Raw genomic sequence first — 18,912 nt, forward strand, 5'->3', positions numbered from 1 at the left:
TGCTTAGTCCTGGAATAATCTGAGCAAATACATTAAACACTTGTCTTTTATAAATTCATCCCACATCCATCTGTGCTCATTAAATCACCAAATTGCTCTAAAGTACCAAATACTTTTTTTAAACAAATTACATTTTTGAAACTGCTTGTTCATTTCACATCTGGCAATGGAGGAACTTGTGCTCAGCATCTCTGAACTCCATATTTTGCTTGTTTGCATTTCAATGTATTTCATCTCCACAGTAGGACCAATTATTTATTTGCATGGATGGGGTGAGGGGAAAGATTGGATAAACAGATTTAGATGCTGGATGAAATTAACAAAGAGAAGAAAAGCTACATAACATTTCAGAACACTTAGCTATACTTGGCTTTTAATTTCCCAACGCCCATCTGTGCACATGGAGACGATACTCTGAAAGATTGGAAGGAGTAGCACATTCCTTAATATTTACAACATTCCAAATGGGGCTCGTGCAGACAGCAAAGCCAGGATACTTCTTCCATTAAAGTTGGCTTACACTTACTGCATGCAGACTACAGATCAAAACCAAGCATTCCACATTTGCACCACTCACCATACCAGAGGTGCCTCAAAGAACTCCAATTGCTTACAGCTCATTGTTCACACAGTAAAGAGGAATTCTGCTCCATTATATTGCAGCCCTTTGTGCACAGAAATTGCACAAATTGATCAGAAAGGAAGGTGAGGTTAACTTTATCACAGACAGTGCTAATTTTACAGTCTTAATCCCTTTTCATATGCAGATAGAGTGGGAAGGAAATTTAATTTTAACTTGCTATATTCATGTATTTCCGGAGCCTGGTTTTGGTTTTGGGGTGGTTAGGTTAGAGAGAAAGGCACATTTGTTTTTCCCCATTCCCACCAACTGGCTCCCAGTTCCTCCAGTTTCTGGTCCTGGTCTCCGGGTCCTGCAAGTCTCAGGCTCTTTTCCCCCCAGACTAAGCGTTCCAGTCTCCCCCGTCCACAACTCCCAATCACAATTTGTCTTCCCCACTCTAGCCTCCAGTCCAGTCTCACCAAGCTATTTGTGCCAATATACGTCTTTCCCTCTCCATCCCCGGATCCAGCTTGTGTCCCCTTTTCATTCAAGTCAGGCACCTTCCTCCTCCACTTCAGCAGGGAGACCAGTAAGAATACAGGAGAGAATGTATCCCTGCTGTCAGTTCTGGTGACTGCCCCCATGGTAGCCCAGAGCAGCTAGAAGCAGCAATTGAAGAGAATGATCTAGTGTGAGCCCTTCTAGCCCTTGGCTGGAGGAAGCATGGTCAGTCATTCTGTAGAGATGCTATATACACAATATGGTCATAGTAGGAGCTGTGAGGGGCTGAAGCATGCTCATTGCAGGCAGAATGTTAAGAGATTTTAGCTGCCAAACTCTAACAAGTCTCTACTGAACATATGCAAGCTGAGATTTTTCAAAGTCTTATAAATTAGGGTGGATTTTCCCAGAGCTGGCAAAAGTCAGATCCCTGACAAAAAGGCCATGCTCTGCCAAATTTCAAGTCCCTGCTCCAGAGTATGTAGGTGCTAGAGCTTCTCAAAGAAAAGATTGCCAAAACAATTTTTAACATTATAAAATTACATATTTTTCCTAGAATATTATTCATACATATTATTCCCTGAAAAATTTACATATTTTTCAGAAATAGCTGAACTCTTGTGGCTGAAATTTTAAAAATAATAATACATGATAAAAATAATAATGAGCCTGAAGTAGACATGCCCCCACAAGGAAAATTTCAGCTGAAACTATTAAAGTTTTGCAAAGTTATAAGGAGCTGAAAACAAGATCATATAATGGGAAGTGTCAGACTACCTTAGTAATAAATGTACTACCAGCCTCACCTATAATTGTGATAGACACAATTTAGACATGCAGTGTGACACTGACAGATCGAATGTTCTTCTAAATTCCACATAAGATGAAAGGCTGTGCCATAGATGAAAGAAAACTTACTATTGTATAGTAGTGGTCAGGGAAAAGAGGAAGGAAGGAGGAAAGAGAAAAGTAGAAACGGTTAGAAGTATGCAGGTCTTCCCTGTAAGGGAGGGGGGCAAGTCTGGAGAGGGAGAAGAAGGAGATTTTAAAAAAAATGACTAATATATATTTTAATTAGGTTACTGAGGAAAAACAAGTAAAATGCCACTGATGGCATCGCAAGCTTTGACTGTAATGATTTATAACCCTTTTGTGGCAGCAGTGCCATGTGATTCTTTGTTCTGTACATTGGAACCTCAATAAGTCTCACTTTCCTAGTCTGCAAATCCAAGACTCTCAGGGGAAAAAATATATAGCCAGCCCATCCCATGTTGCAGCAAAGATTTCACAGCAGATGTGGAAGCAAGGTCTTTTATTACTAAGAATTCATTATTCTTATTAAATATGCTATGGTATGTTTACTGTTATACTGTGAAGTATCATGATTAATCAAAATTAAATTACAATTGTTAAATAATTGGGAAAAGTACATTTGTAATGCAGTATCCTGGATTTGCATTTTAAACTTTTAAAGAAAGCCTCTAAAAAATCCCATTACAAATAGGGGGTTGCCAACATTTGAGGACAATTGTTTTTGATATGCCTGATCATTTTCTTGCTAATTTGAAACATTTAGTAATTAGCATTTGGTCTCTCAGCCATTGGTGAGATTCTAATCTGTATTTAAAGGGATGGTGGTGTGGTTAAAATACCACGCTACAAACCAGGCATTTATTCCCAGAACTGCTGCAAACCTTCACTGTGACCCAAGGCAAGTTATGTCACTTCTCTGTGCCTTAATTTCCTCAGCTTTGCAATGCGGATAAAAATGCCTCCAAGAGCTGTTCTAAGGCTTGCTTCCCTATGTCCATAAAGCACTCTAAGATCTGGAACACAACTGCAAAAATACTGTTAATGTATATTCTATTGTGGGAGCTGAAATTTGGCATCATCTTTGCTAAAATTGTTCCAGTCTGATAATTTAATTAATCAACATTGAAGCAGAGTGTTTGAAATAATGTGCGCATTCATTTGCATAATGGCTGTAATTGGCAAAGCTCATAATATAAGTGTAGCAGTTCTGCAAATGACAGTAAGATAGACTGTTTTCTTGTAGCCAGCCAGCAGCACACACTTCAGCCTCTATTATTTGCTTTTCCACACAGGAAAAAGTGACAACTAGATGTAATGGGCTAGGGAAAAGATGACTAATTGATTTTTGATGGTTCTTGAACACAGATATATATTCTACACGACTCTGTTGCTATGTCAAGATAAAAAGAATTTAATCAGGTTTAGAGCAAAACTCCCACTTCTGAATGGGGCCAGACATGTTTACAAGTAACAGGCTCTGTGGCCCAGCTGCGGTGAGCAGTTCCTATAGCCAGATCTAGCAATTTCACTGTCACGTGTTTGTAGCTTCACAGCAGCCAGTAGGCATACAAGCTCTGCTTGCAAAGAAAATAAACTACTGTCATTCAGTTTCAGAGAGGCCCTTGATGTGGTATCAACCGAGTGAGAATCAGTTCAGTGAATTTAGGGTAATGCTGTACTTTGAGATTCTCCAGTTTGTATTTAATTTAACTATAAGACAGGTCATTATTTTAAATAAATACTTGGCTGTTATAAGCATTAATTGGAAATTAATGACCATGCAGCAAATGCAATAGGTAGTAGTCTTCAGAAGACGTTTTGAATAATCACTTGGCTTTTCTTTAACTAACTTTACCGTATTTATTGCTTTGCAATTGGTGAGACAGTTACTGATTGTTACTGTCTGGGTGGACCGCATCTTTGTCATGGTGGGGAGGCTTGCGTGAGCTAAAGACCCTCAGAGCTAGACCATCTGGAGCTTTCATATTCCTAGTAGGGTCACTCTTGATGAGCAGGTCTGAAGTGAGGCTCCTGACTAAACATGGTCCAAACCACACAAGACCCCAATAGTGGATCGGGCACATAAGAGGACCTTTTAGAACTCTATGGCTGTGAAGGCAAATGAGGGCTGCAGCAGGAGAGAGGCCCCTGGTTGTCTTGGAGCTCCGAGCCATTGGGTCTGGGTTTTCCTCCTGTCAAGCTTTGTATGGTTACCGCCTGTGCACCGGTTTCCCCCATGTTAAAAGATTTAATGCGGAGGCCTCTAACAAAGAGCTCACACCCACATGAAGTCCTGTGGCAATGGGCAAGTGGCAGTGAAGACAGGAGCAGTGATCTCTGAGAGTCTTCAATCACAAATTTGCACGCAGGTGGTGGCCATGTGATGGTCGTCTTGTGGTTGGATGAGACAGAAGTGCATTTCGGCAGCGGCAGCTGCAACTGAGCAGGCCTTTTTAGGATCCTGTCTGCTCACCCCAAATGGGGAGCGGGCCAGAAAAGGTGCCCCAAACATAGGCTACCTCACACTCCTCCGACTGGATGGCCGCATCCAGTGGGATCACTCAACTCTGTGGCCGAAATAAGAGATGAATTTGGCTGCCTGGAATGTCTGCATCCTTATGGACTCTCAGAACAGTGAATGCCCAGAAAGAAGAACTGCCATAATTGCCAAAGAACTGGCAAGACTCAACATTGACATTGCAGTCCTTAGTGAGACCCGCCGGGCTGATGAGAGCCAATTAAAGGAGGATGGAGGTGGCTATCCCTTCTTTTGGAAAGGAAAGCCACCTGAAGAGAGACGCATCCACAGGATTCATTTTGCCATCCAAAATAAGATCACCAGTCAGCTTCTGGAGCTTCTCATGGGAATCAGTGAGTGTCTCATGACTCTTTGGCTCAAGCTCAGCAACAATCAGTATGCCACGGTCATCAGTGCATATGCCCCAACACTCGATGATGAGGAAGACAAGGAGCAGTTTTACAGCGCTCTTGATGCAGTCCTTACAGCCACACCCACCTAAGGAAGACAAACTCATCCTCCCGAGAGATTTCAGTGTCAGAGTTGGACAGGACTCCCAACTCTGGAGCAGCATAATAGGCAAAGAAAGGGTGGGAAATGTAAACCCCAATGGTATTCTCCTCCTCAGCAAATGTGCGGCACATGATCTGCTCATCACAAATACCATCTTCAGGCAAAGCAACAAATTTAAGACCACCTGGAAACATCCTTCATCCAAACACTGGTACCTCCTTGACTATGTAATAGTCAGAGCCTGAGATCATACCAACGTCTGTATAACATGAGCCTTGAGAGGTACAGATCACTGTTGGACAGACCATCGATTAATAAGATCAATCATGTACCTGCAGCTCGCTCCACCACTGCAAACACCCAAAGACTAAGCAAAAGCGGTACAACATCAAAGCACTTGAAGAGCAAGCCGGTTGCAAGACTTTCCAGCAATACCTGTCTGAGAAACTCTCTAACTTGCCTGATAACATCATTGACAGTCAAGAGCACTGGAATCAATTAAAAAATATCATTCCCAGTGCATATGCTGAGACCATAGGATATTCCACTCACCAGCACTAAGACTGGTTTGATGAAAACTTTCAGGAAATCCCAGCATTAATTCAACAGAAAAGAAATGCATTCTGTAATGGGCAAAATGACTCTTCTAACCACCAAAAATATGAGGCCTATCACCTGCTCAAGCCGAAGTCCAAGGAGGTTATGTGACATCAAAAACAAGTGGTGGCAAAAGAAGGCTTCTGAGATCCAGGGTTTCATAGACCAGGATGACACAAGAAGCTTCTTTCAAGCTTCTTTCAAAAGCTATATATGGGCCAAGTTCCAAAGGCCCAACCCCCTTATATTCCCTGAATGGCTCCACCCTCCTTAAGGACAATGCAACCATTATATGATGCTGGAAGGAGCATTCTGAGAGCCTACTAAACTGCAAAACCATGGTCTCTGAAGACACCATTGTGTTTTATTCCATAATATTCAGCAATGGAGCACCTTGATGATCCCCTGTTTTCTGGGGAACTCTGATGTGCCATCACCCAGACAAAAAAATCACAAAGCACCTGGCCCAGAAGGCATTCCAGCTAAGGTTTTTAAAGCTGGGGGAACAGTTCGCCAGCACAAACTCCATCAATTCCTTGATAAAATCTGGACCTGCAAAGAAATTCTACCTGATCTTAAGAATGTCAACATTGTTACAATATTCAAGAAAGGGGACAAATCTTTATGTGTGAATTATAGAGGTATGGCCCTTCTCTCCATCACAGGGAAGATCCTTGCCCAGATCCTACTAAACTGCCTCCCCCTCCCTGCCAAGGATTTTCTCCCCAAATCACAGTGTGGCTTCAGGCCATCTCAAGGTACAACTGATATGATCTTCATGGCACGACAGATTCAGGAGAAGTGCAGAGAGCAACATCACTATTTATAGCATTCATCAACCTAACCATGGCCTTTGACTCTATCAATCGTGATGCCCTATGGAAGATGCTGTGTAGGCTTGGCTGTCCACAGAAATTCATTTCCATTATTAGACTACTCTATGATGACTGCCGCCATTCTGTGCAGTGGCTCAGAGACCGAACCATTCATCATTTGCACTAATGTCAAGTAGGGCTGTGTCATTGCTTCAACACTCTTTTCTATTTACCTTTCTGTGACCCTGATTCTCATCCACAACTGCCTTCCTGACAGAATCGGGATTGAGTATCATATGAGCATAGGGTGACCAGAATGCAAGTGTGAAAAATCGGGATGGGCATGGGGAGTAGTAGGCACCTATATAGGAAAAAGCCCCGAATATCGGGACTGTCCCTATAAAATTGGGACATCTGGTCACCCTATATGGATGGCCATCTCTTCAATCTCCAACATCTCCAAACAAAATCTAAGATCACAACAATTGGCATCACTCAATATGCAGATGATTGTGTCATCCTTGCACACACAGAGGCTGACCTGCAAAGCACCTCAATCTTTTTGCAGATTCCTATTACAGCCTGGATCTCTCTCTCAACATTGGAAAAAACAAGGTAATCTACCAGCCCCCGCCTGCACAAACTACTCTTTGTACTCCATAAATCACCATCAGAAGAGAACCCCTGAAAAGTGTGAACCATTTCCCATACCTTGGCAACCTCCTCTCTCAAACAGTCAGCACTGATACAGAAATCGAATACAGCATCTGCTGTGTCAGCACATCCTTTGGAAGGCTACTTAAATGAGTCTTCAGTGACAGAGATCTGCAAACAGACACCAAGATCTTGGTCTACAAGGCAGTTGTCAACCCCAGCCTTCTCTATAGGTGTGAGAGCTGGTGACCTATAGATGACATCTCAAGAGGCCAGAGTGGTTCCAGCAGTGCTACCTTAGGAGGATGCTTAGGATCAGCTGGGAAGACCGACACAATAACATCAGTGTTCTCTCTGCAGCCAGCATCAGTAGTGTAGAAGTGTAGGTCATGAAACATCAACTCCAATGGCCTGGCCACTGTGTACGTATGCCTGACACTCGCCTCCTGAAGCAAGTCCTCTTCTCTCAGTTAAGTCAGGGAAGAAGGGCTTGCAGAGGGCAGTGGAAGTGCTTCAAAGACATACCGAAAGTACACCATTAAAAGGGTGGTATCAATCCAACAAACTGGGAGGGCTTGGCGCGGAACAGAACACAGTGGTGCCATACCATACATCAAGCTACAGCCCATTTTGAGGAGAACAGTCTTGCTCATGAGACAGAGAAGCGACAAAGGAGGAAAGAAAGGACACAACACTCCAGCCAACAACTATGTCACCTCCAAGAGTACAACGGTCACCTCCGGGAAAATCTGCAGGGCACGAATTGGGCTGTTTAGCCACCTAAAAATCCACCGATGAGTCCTTTGTGCAGACATCCTCCTCCTATCGAGGGATGCCAAAGTTAAATACCAGCTGAAACAACGTGTGCTGAGGAACACTCTAGGTATTAGGCTCATCTTTGCTATCCGCTACACAGATCTGGTTGGGGATTTTCTGATGAAACTGGTTTTCACTGGAAAATGCCAATTTGTCGAAACCAAAATGTTTCACAGAAACACATTGGTTTTGATGCACGGCCGATGAGGTGCAAGCAGCTCCTGCCAGCAAAACTGGTGGACTGTTGGGGAGCTTAGGCTCCCGGTTTCCAGGGCAACCTCACCATAGAGATTGCTCCAGGGTCAGGAACTCCAGCTCTAGCCAGGGTGTGGCTCACAACTTCACAGCAAGGAACCTGGAAGTCCTGAGAACCCCACCACATGCAAGGGCTCTCAGGACTTGCCAGGCTTGGAGACGCAGCTGCCAAGCTTTGAGACTCCCAGTTCAGCCGTCGCACCAGGGCATCAAGGTTCCCAGCTCCCCATCAGCCAGCTAAGGTTGACTGGGAGCCAGGCCTGAGCAGGAAGCCTCAGAGTTTGGACTCCCAGGCCCAGTTTTGTTTAGAAATTGTCAAAACAAAACATTTTGATTATTTCTAAACAATTTCTTTTTATTTTCTCTTCCTTGGGAAATTTTAATGTTTCCACTTTTTCTCCTGAAAAATACTTTTTTTCAGAATTTCTTACAGAACAGAAATTCCAAGTTTACCCCAGCCTTAGTCACAATCCATAGTTTTTTTAACTATCAGAGAATGACTCTTGGAAACCCAATATCTGAACAGCTCTGTTAATTCTTTGGGGCAAGGAACCACCTCTTTGTTTGTACTGTGCTTAGAACAGTAAGGCCTTGATCTCTGATCAGGGCCCTGGGCACTACCATACTACTACTAATAATACTAATTGGAATAACTGCAATGATTTTAGGAGAAATGAAGAATTCTTTGTTACTTGTCCAAAGAAATACAGGATATTGCTCAATTACAAGTGCATACAATAGTGACTCCATTATTACTACAGACACTTGGAAGCTCCATGCTCCTGCAATTTAGCTCTAAGAGCAAAATGGATGGACCACTACAAGGTATGAGGAACCTTGCCTTAGGAAAAGGGGACAAAACATATTGAGGTGCAACCTGTTTGAGTCTGAGAAAGAAGAATAATTTCCATCCCACCCAGCCAGGTTTGTGCCAAGAATACAGCCGCACAGGTTCTACTGATTTGGGGGGGCCACTCCCAGAACACCCTCTAAATCACCTCCGCAGCCCCTTACACCATAAGAGGTGAACTGGAGGGGCCCAATTCAAAATTCTCTTGAGTCCCCTTCTCATTTCACCCCATTCTGACCTTCTGCCCCATTACTAAACCCCATGTGTAACCCCCTGAATGCCAAGCACCCCTCTCTACCAAATGCCCCATGCCACGACAGCCTCTGCTACTTACACACCTGGTTTTGAAGGATCCACAGCTCTGTCTTTGCAACGGGCCTTTTCCCTAAAGCCAGCTCTGAGACCAGTGTCTTCAACTCGAAGGACCCCAGAGTAGTTTAAAACTAAAGGTGGTTGAGTTGGGCAAAACTAACATGTCTGTGAATTTTTTTTCACCCAGCTCTATTTAAAAGTGGCAGAATCAATTCTCCTGGGAGCTGCAGCCACCTCTGGAGTAAAACACAGTGATGGTATAAAAGCACACTGCAACTCTATACAACAATTTAGAACCAGAAGTGAGAAAGAAACCTCTATCCGTCTGAAACTTCTGGTGAAGTTTAGGCCCCAATGTAATTAGCTAAACTAGAATTTGACCAGGATACTGGAGCTAACATCCACTTTGCACTTTTCTGAAAAATGCCACAGGGTCATTGAAGGTCACATGAGAGCAGGAGTTATTTTATATCATTCAAAAGGCAGCACTAAAGTAACACAGGGCTCCCAGTATTGCTTCAGTACTGATTTAAGAAGAGTGTTATCCATTGAACTCATTAACACAATCACTTATGGTTTTCCTGGGAAGTCTCCCATGTAAATAGTGATCATCCCTGATCCTGTATAGCTCTTAAGAGCGGACAAGCCCCTCTCTGAAGTGCTATGGCTTCTGGCAGATACAGGTAATGTAATGCACCAGGAAAACCAAGTAACTTGCAGAGCTGCTGGTTTGAATGTGCAGCCTGAGTTTTGTGGCCATGCCCTGGTGAGGGACCTATTCTAAAAACAGGGTCATACTGTTTGATTTATGGGTGATATGGTCTTCTCTTTTGTTTTCAAAGGTATCGTGTCGTGGTTCCTTATCCTCCTCAAAGCGAAGCAGAGATTGAACTGAAAGAAGGTGACATTGTGTTTGTGCACAAGAAAAGAGAGGATGGCTGGTATAAGGGGACATTACAGCGAAATGGCAGGACGGGCCTCTTCCCTGGAAGTTTTGTAGAGAGCTTCTGAGGGCTTGCTTTCTTCCCCACCACTGCTCTCTGAACTGAAAGATTTTTCAGGGGAAATTCCATAGCACAAGAAGAGACAGCAAAGGGAAACGTGACTGATATCCACTGCCATTTTTATTTCCAAAGACTCCCAAGGTCCTTCACTCTACAGCTCTAGAAACGCAGTACTTGCTGTGCTTCTGAAACCATGTACAGTACATACAGTGGTATGTTGAAGTAGTGCCTTCCACTTGGAATCTCAGACTGAGAGGATGCACATCTGGTTTGTATCTAAACTAAACTCCAACTGTTACCCTTTATGTAAATTATGGAGAAAATATCTTTTTAAAAAGTTGTTCTATTGCTGTAACTTATTTGTCAGAGCTGCAGTGTTCTTATTACTGGCTTATGCAAGTTGGATTTGGGTGTGGCAGGAGGCATAGTTGGGAGCTCTTGAACTGGGATTTTATTTTTCCAGGGGGGGGGGGGAAAGGGAGAGTGTGGAAAAACCCAGCTAAAGATTTGTGCATTGTTGTGCAAGAAAGAATTAGGAGTCCAAAACGTTAGTGTCATGCTTTCTATATACCTCAACAATAAGAATGTGAGTAATTGTGTTAGTGATCAGAGTTGCATTTCATCTGACATACCAGTGAGATGCACTGGGCAGCTCCTTGAGGAGCTATGGCTCCAACGTTAAATTGTGGTTACTTGAGCAAAACCCTTTTGTTTTCTCTTCCATCCATATTATACGCAGCATTTTTTTTGTCCATCCAGTATCAAACTTTCTATTGCTTTTTTTGGGATGAAATACCTTTAAATTGTTTCCAGGGTTGTTGCAGCCATGTTGATCCCAGGATATTAGAGAGGCAAGGTGGATGAGGTAATACCTTTTATTGGACCAAGTAGTTGGTCCAATAAAAGATATTACCTCACCCGCCTTGTCTGTCTAATACCTTTTTAATGTAAGAACTGTTATACATTATATATATTCCTAATAGATCAGACATTTCCTGTTTTTCATACATCTGGTGCTTTTATTATTATTATTATTATTTTATTATTAGGAAGATCTGATTTGGTTTAAGAGAGAGACTGCTGATGGCAACATCAAGTATGCAACAAGTTTCACATTTAACATGTGAATTCTGAAATGTAAAGTAGATTGCATCAAGATGAAAATGTTTGCTAGTATTACATGAAGCAAGAGAGAAAATCAGATTAGACGGTGGTGTGGATGTGTGTGTGTGTATAACTCACTCTTTCTTTATATATAGTTTCTAAAGACCCTTAATAAAGCACAGTACTCTGTCTAGACAGTGATAATTATTCAAGAATTGGGAGGATTTCCAGGAGGAGTAATTTTAATTGACTTTTATATGGCAATAAAAAGAACACTGCAGGTTCCAGCAAGCACAAGAATAGTGGAATTTTCCTCTGTCATTGCATCAGAGAGAAGACAACTGAACCGCAATAGCTGTAATTAGCATTGTCAAAATGTGATTTCTTACTGTAGAAATGTACAGTTCTCAACACTGTTCAGTTTTCTAACCTGGTCAAGCTACCATACAAAATATATCAGGCAATACAACCCTCCATCTACTAGGGACTTAAAGGTGCAATAAATGTAAAGCAAATTTATTCAGTTATTCATATCAAACAAAGAAAAGAAAAATCCAATAATGCAATTGTGGGAGTATTTAGAAAACAGATTCGATTATAGTTCCCCATATCCAAGTTGTAATAAAAGAATATTCTTAGCTATGTCTGTACCCTGCCTCTCCTAGTAACTGGCTGCATGCCCAGACCCAAGATATGGTGGACATTCAAGAATATGTTAGAGTTGCAGTAACCAGGAGATGATCTTAGTAAAAAGAAGAGGCCCAGTAGGTGAATTACATTACTTTGTTCCCAGTATTTCTTACACCAAAGGTGTAGGTTTGGTTTTCTTCAAGCCATGTATTCTAGCACATATCAAAACATATATAAGTGAACATTCCTACTTAAGTTTAGCTGAAAGAAAGAGAAATCTATTTTACAGAGAACAAAGTCAGTCACTTGTAACAAACAGATTCCAGAAACATAGTCTGTGGCCATATATTGCACCTTCAAATCACAGAGATATTAATTTGAGGGGGGGGGAGAGGTATATTTTTAACATTACCACATTTCATGTTCCAGGTTGTGATCAGTCATCAGTTAAAATGGTTGGTTATTATTAAGAGGAAATTGCCTTTTTATAACCAATAAAAGCTTTAGGAAATGTCTTCTGCAAAAGGCTGATTTAAGAATAGGGCACTGTCTACCTAGTCATTTTGTCCAGATTGGAAATGGTATCTCTGCACCTTGAGCAATGATCCAGTCAGCTAGCAAGCTAACAATGCTCCTGCCCCCTAAATGTGTTATGTACACCATATATAGAAAAACTTTTGGTTAGTATTGTCAGAAACAGATTTTTCTGACAAACTATAGTGGCTAAATAGCTGTTAAAATTGTGTTCTATGGGTATATTTACTATATCCAGAGAAATAAAACAGAAAGCATATTGTGTTCAGTCAGATCTAAAATAATTCCAGATTTCAACATTCAAATGCTTGAATCAAACAGGACAAAAGCTGGTATGCAAATAAATACAGAAATGTCTGTGTGAAATCAGTGGTTTTTGATGTATTTTGCAGTCAGGACAATAATTTTTAAAAATAGATGATGAAGGCAAAATAACCCTTTCAGTCACAACTCCTGTATGGAGAAACATTTTTTGGTATTTAATATTTTGAAAGCAGCTGTTTCTGGCCCTGTTTATTGCTTATCATAATAGTTTTGGTTACTCAATAATTATCTTGGACAAATCAGTTCCATCCAAAGAGCACAACTGCAGAATATAAGACTGCAAGAAAGTGACCCAGTGCCATTTAGGAAGTCCTTGACCCTGGGAGGGGACTGGCTCTTACTGTGATCCATTTTTAAATCGTATACAAAGGAAAGATAGAGCAGAGGGGTGGGTGGGAGTGGGTGGGGGGGTGTATGTGCATTTCCTACAAGAGGAAAAAAGCAAAAGAATCCTTCTGGCAGCCTCATTTTGTAAAATGCCAGGTTTGCTGTTCTAGAAATCGTTTCAGCTAATTGAACAATTCCTTTGTACTTTGCACAGCTCAGAAAATGTTTTTGTTATACATGAATGTTAACGTGATTTAGGAAATATTGATGGTTATGAGAACAAATAAACTACAAGGACTGTGCTTCTGATTCTTTAAATAAAATAAACATTAAGGTAACTTGAGTGAGTTTTTCCCTCTTTATTTAGATGGTAAAGAGATTAAACAAAATAGGTGTCCTGAGATTCACAATAAAGATAGTCACAGGGGCCCAAATCTTCGAAGATATTTAGGCTCCTAACTTCCATTCCTGTGAGGATCTGGGCCAGGTTCACTTTGAAAAAGGGGTGAAGGCAAAGAAATGTCAGGAAATGCTGCAAATGAAACAGTATTTTCACATAAAGGGCTTTATTCTGCAAACACTATTCACATTGAGTAGTCCTTATACAAACAGACTCACTGATTCCAATGTATTCAATTGGAGCTACTTGTGTGACTAAATACTATTTGATGATGGAAAAGCTGCCAAATGGGGCCTTAATATAATTATATGGATTAGAGCAGAAAAAGCTATTTTTATACAAATTGATACACTTGATTTTCTTTTCCTGAATAAATTGGAGCAAGCACTCTAGTTTGTTCTCTTATGACTTAACCAATAAGTATTTTGATAACACATGCACGTGTCAGGTTACTTTTCTATTGGTGGTGGAAGAAGCTGCTAGGTGGGTTTTTAAAAACATGTCCATTCTAAATGAGGCATGCAAGAAAGAATTTGCACCAGTCTGTCAGAAAATCTACCAAAGGCCACCGGTGTAAATCTGTAATTTATCCATGGCATAAAAAGAGGTTTCTCAGACTCACAATGGTGTAACTCAGTGCACAATCCAGTCTTGATGAGGCTATTGTCCTTTCAGTAGTTTGCCCCGCTGCTAGGAGAAACTCAGGGTTGTGTGTGTGTGATTGGGGGGGAAGGGAAATGAGTACACCTGAGAGCTTTTTAGCCCACGTCATAAAATGAAATCAGTCTTACAAGAGCATTTCTCAAGTTTCTATTTTTTAATGGGCTAAATATAGTGTCCTTCAGCACATCCTGGTGCATTTTATTCATAAAGTTGGGTCCTTTCCAAAGGCTTCTATTATTTCTAATTTGTATGTTCACTTAAGTGCATCTTATGGTAATAGTTACTGCGGGCTTTCGTGCATTTTTATGTGTTGTTGCACAGAACAGATCAACAATCAGACCGCTGCCCTCTTTTATTTGTTGGCTTATGAATTGCCATGACATCACTTCCTGTACTGAGGTCTGTGATCTCTGTCCAGCCAGGTTTTTACACCATGCACATCACTACGGTCTTTGAGTCCCAGAAGCTCAACAGGTAATTAGGCACCGATGTGCCTCTTTCAACGCCTACGTCCACCATTTAGGCCCTACTGGTATTTTCAAAACTGCCACCCCTCAGCTACTGCCTAAGCCTGATCGGCACCTCAATCCCATGAATGCCTACCTTTCTGCTGGTGGAAATGCACAAACTGGCTACGCCCTGGTGCTGCCCTAGAGCCAGTGAACTCCTTGGAGCCCTACCTCTAGCTGAAGCTCCAGAGGCCCCGAAGCAGGATTCTTCTTCCAGTGCTTGCCCAGCACCGAGTTTTGGGGACTGGCTCTGCAGGAGTCTGTCGGTGCAGAAAGGGAAGAATAGTACCCTTGGCCAGTGCCAGCATCCTCCTCCTCAGATGAGGCTGTCTCGGGCCGGGTGTGTTGCTGCCTCAAGACGACTATAAGACCCACCAGGCACTGTTGAAGAGGGTAGCCTTAAACTTGGGCTCACAGGTGGAGGTAGTAGAGGAAACTGCCCAGAACCTGGCTGACATTCTAGCCATGGTGGGCCCATGAAAAGTAGCCCTGCCTTGCAGTGAGGCCATTATGGACCTAGTGAAAGCCCTGTGGCAAACTCCTGCTTCACTCTCCCCCCCCCCCCCGCCACCTCAAAAAGAAGGACTCATTGGGTGGGGTCCTCTGGACAGATTTTCCCTTTTCACAAAGGACTGTTTGGGCCTCCTTGGGCTTCCTCTGCAGAGGGCTGAGATAGCCAATGGCAGAAAACACAAGGCCTCAGATCTAGGAGGTAGTGGCCAGCCCATAGTGGAAGGTCCCAGGGACTACCAAGTAAATCAAAAGGGAGAGCTGCTGATTGCTGGCCTGCACTGACCAGGCTGCAGTCAGGTCTTCCTTCAGAATCCCACTGCCAGGCTGAGACGTCAAGGAGAGTCTACCCCATGGTATAAAATGGCTGCCTGATTTACTCCTGGGGGAAAATGCTGGAGTGGGAGCCTTTTTGTGGTGGCTGAAAGTCCCTCCCAATGTTAAAGGGCTGTGCTAAAGCACAGTCACCAGTCTCCCACTTCTACTAATGCTGAAGGTGGGAGGGGCAGAGCTGAGGCAGAATGAAGACACAGCTGAGCAGCAGTTGTATTAGGACGCTGATGTAACCTCCCATGCTGTTGGATCACTGGTCAGAGTAAGAGGTGAAATAGGAGCACTTGCTTGCTCCTTGTTAGGCCATTCTTGGCGAGAGGTTGCATTTCATTGCTAGCGAGGGGAGGCCACAGTAGAGCTAGACAAATCATGGATGTTTCAGTTCTCGGGCAATTCTGAAAAATTGAAAAATAAAGTTTCAGTGAAGGTCAAACTGCAAATTAGATAGCTGGTTTTGAATGAAAATTTTTGGCCAATTGAAATATTTTTGAGTTGGGGGGTCAAAATGAAATGTTCCCTTTCCACTTGGTGTGAAACATTGTGTTTTGATTTCAATGACCGCAAAGGAAAACTTGAGTCACAAAAGAGGCGGCGGTGCTGTACAAGCTTTAGCCCAGTGGTTCTGGCACATTCTTGAAATGTGGGCGCCCAAGGTTCAATTATTTCTCCCTGTCACCTCAGATGGAAAATGGATTCCTACTTGAACCCCCCCCACACACAGTGCAGGAGCATGCCCTAAACACCAGGCTATTATGGTAAGGGGGACGTCTCTCTCTCTCTCTCTCTCTGTGCTCCTGAAGCTGGTCCATGTTGTATAAATAATTAACTAGTTGTTAAAGTACAGCCTTGAACTTGGGTCAGCTACCGTCTAGCTGAGCACCTTAACCACTGCACTGTAAAGCCATTTCCTGATGGGCGTCTGGCCAACTGACTATAAGTTGTCATCCACACTGGCCATGCGTAGTCATGCATAATGATCATGAACAGTCATTGGGCCAAAAGAAAACCATTTGGATGCATCTGCAGCCTCGTGCTTAGGCTACATGGTTAGAATGTAAAAGACCCAAATGTAAGTCCCTGCTCTGCCAAGGGGGGACATTGAAGCCAGGCCTTCCATCGGCCTAACCAATTGGCTCAATGGTAAAACGTAGGTGGCTTCCCCTCTGGCCGTTCTGTGAATCTAGTTTTCCTTTTAACAAAGGCAAATGCCTTGAAAACAAATACATTTTTTTTCAAGTCTTGTCAAAACAAAACACTTCATTTTAACAGTACGGAAACATTATGAATTTTTTAGTTTGGTGGAAACTATTTGGTGAACTCCACACAAATTCATAACTAGTTTCAATTGATGTGAAATTGCATTTGCTGGCAAATAAACTATTTGCCCAAAAAAAAATGCACCTAGTTCTAGGCAGCAGTGATTTTGGAGGGCACAAAGGTCAGCTGTTGAATGGACTGGGGAAAAAACCCTGAGCGAAAGCAGTCAGCATTCCCCATCGCCACATTCCTGAAGGGCTAGCAGCCGCAATGCATCTTCTATGTCCTGCTTTTTAACCACTTTACCTCATCGCCTGGGGCTGTGGGTCAGAGAAGCTGCTGCAGCGCCTCAGAAGGAAGTGTCTCTCCGGAACAAGTCAACACAAGAGAATTTAGGACCAAATTAAAGAGAAAAAAAAAAAGAAACGCAAACTGGGGCTAAAAGGCTGCCAGTTACCCTGCTGAGGAAGGCCTTGCCACCCACAGGCGTGATGGTGACAGAACAGACTGGCAGGGCTTCACGGAGCAGGCCTTGGCCTCATGCCAGACACATACAGGTGAGGGTCTGCCCGTGGCGCTGAAAGCCTTTGGTAGGTGCTGAGGCTCAGTATGAAAAAATGAGCCTTAATGAGGCTCTTTGTTGGCAGTTTAGGTAGAGAGTCCAAGCACTGGATGGGTAGGGAAGTGCGTTACACGCTCATTCCTAGAGGCGAGTCTGCCAGTACAGGCATAAGGCAGCGCGGCCTGGCAGTTTGAGGACGCTGGCCCTGCTGTCACCCATGTTGTGTGCACAAGTAGAGTACGTTTTTCTTCAGGAGGCAGGTAGGCACCTAAATTCACCCCCCGACAGAGAGAGAGGTGTGCTTGATTCCCTCCATATGCGCTGGGGAGTAATAAAAAGGCCCCAAGCTCCACTTAAGCAATGGGAGCAGGCTTGTGCCTGGAAGTTCTTCACCTTTATCAAAGTAGGAGACTGATGGTAGAAAATAGTTTTATCAAACTGTCCTGTTACTTCATCCCAGGGTGTCTTATGCCTCATGTACATGCACGCACAGGGCCTGCTGGGTGCAAATCTACCCCAAAGTAGGCTGCCACACACTTACTGTCCATGTAGGCCCTGCTGTCACACACTAACAGTTCCACAGTGCACTTTTGGACCTACCTTGCTTTGAAAAGGGAGCAGATCAACGCACACTAGGGAAGTGCTACTGTGCGGACAGCAGGGGCCACACAAGCAAGCCGTGCACAGCCAGCTACTACAGGGTCGACATGCACCATAACTGGCAGCAAACTACCTGTGCGTAGAAACAAGCCCTTCATCATGCTGCCACACAGCCTGTGCCATCGCTGCTTAGTCATAGTTTACAAATGTGGGCGTCAAAGGACTACAAACTTAAAAGGAACAGACGTTCCTCAGCCCGTCAGCGATGCTGAATCAGGTGCAAAACAAACACAGCAGCAAAAGGCAACAGGGAAGCACACAAGGCAAGTCCAAATACACCAGCAAATCTCAGGGGTCCCTTCAACTCCTTTTCACAGTGGTGCGCTTCACTGTTACAACATACCACCCCATGCTGACAGTGCCTACCACGTACCTTTTGGAGCCTTTGCACTGCAGAGAGCACGTTGTGTCTTCTGAAAGACTTGATAGACATGCCAGTCATGTTTTTAAAAAGATGGCCACATGGTTTGACTATGCTAAAGGCTCATGGCGAGCAGACCCACCCAGGCAAGAGCTGCCGCCTTTTCCTAGTTCCAGGCAGACGTCGTGACTCCAGCAGCTCCTTATAACATGGTGAAACTGGCAGCTAGCAGGCTAACCTGGTCAATGCCAAACCAAATAAGTGAGCTGTACTAGCAAGGCAGCCAAGGGATGATGATAGAGTTTGAAGACAGCATAGTCCTCACTTCCCAGCCTTTCATGTGTCACAAATAATGTTCCAAGCCATTACAGATGTTTTCCAATTACTTTGCAAAAGCCCCAAGACAAGTGTGTACAACTTGTTCTTACTACTGTCGCAGCCCTGCCTCACCCCCCTCCCAGCCCTTCAGCGAGTTGATGGAGGCCTGGGCCATGATACTAAATGCCTGAATTGAGACAGATCAAAAGG

At 43.3% G+C, this 18,912-nt stretch overlaps 1 protein-coding gene across 1 annotated transcript in view; it reads left to right on the forward strand.

Moving 5' to 3' along the window:
- SH3RF3 (SH3 domain containing ring finger 3) overlaps positions 1-13,218 on the forward strand; it is a 121,801-nt gene extending 108,583 nt beyond the window's left edge. Inside the window, exon 10 of the mRNA XM_067563548.1 lies at positions 10,049-13,218. Coding sequence (XP_067419649.1) covers positions 10,049-10,217 — 169 coding nt within the window. The 3' untranslated portion in view covers positions 10,218-13,218. The remainder of the gene's footprint in view (positions 1-10,048) is intronic.
- Positions 13,219-18,912: the final 5,694 nt, after the last annotated feature.

Source organism: Emydura macquarii, unplaced genomic scaffold (assembly GCF_026122565.2).
Source record: "Emydura macquarii macquarii isolate MOO-44397 ecotype Brisbane River unplaced genomic scaffold, CSIRO-AGI_Emac_v2 contig_2531, whole genome shotgun sequence".
In the NCBI taxonomy this organism is placed as follows: domain Eukaryota; kingdom Metazoa; phylum Chordata; order Testudines; family Chelidae; genus Emydura; species Emydura macquarii.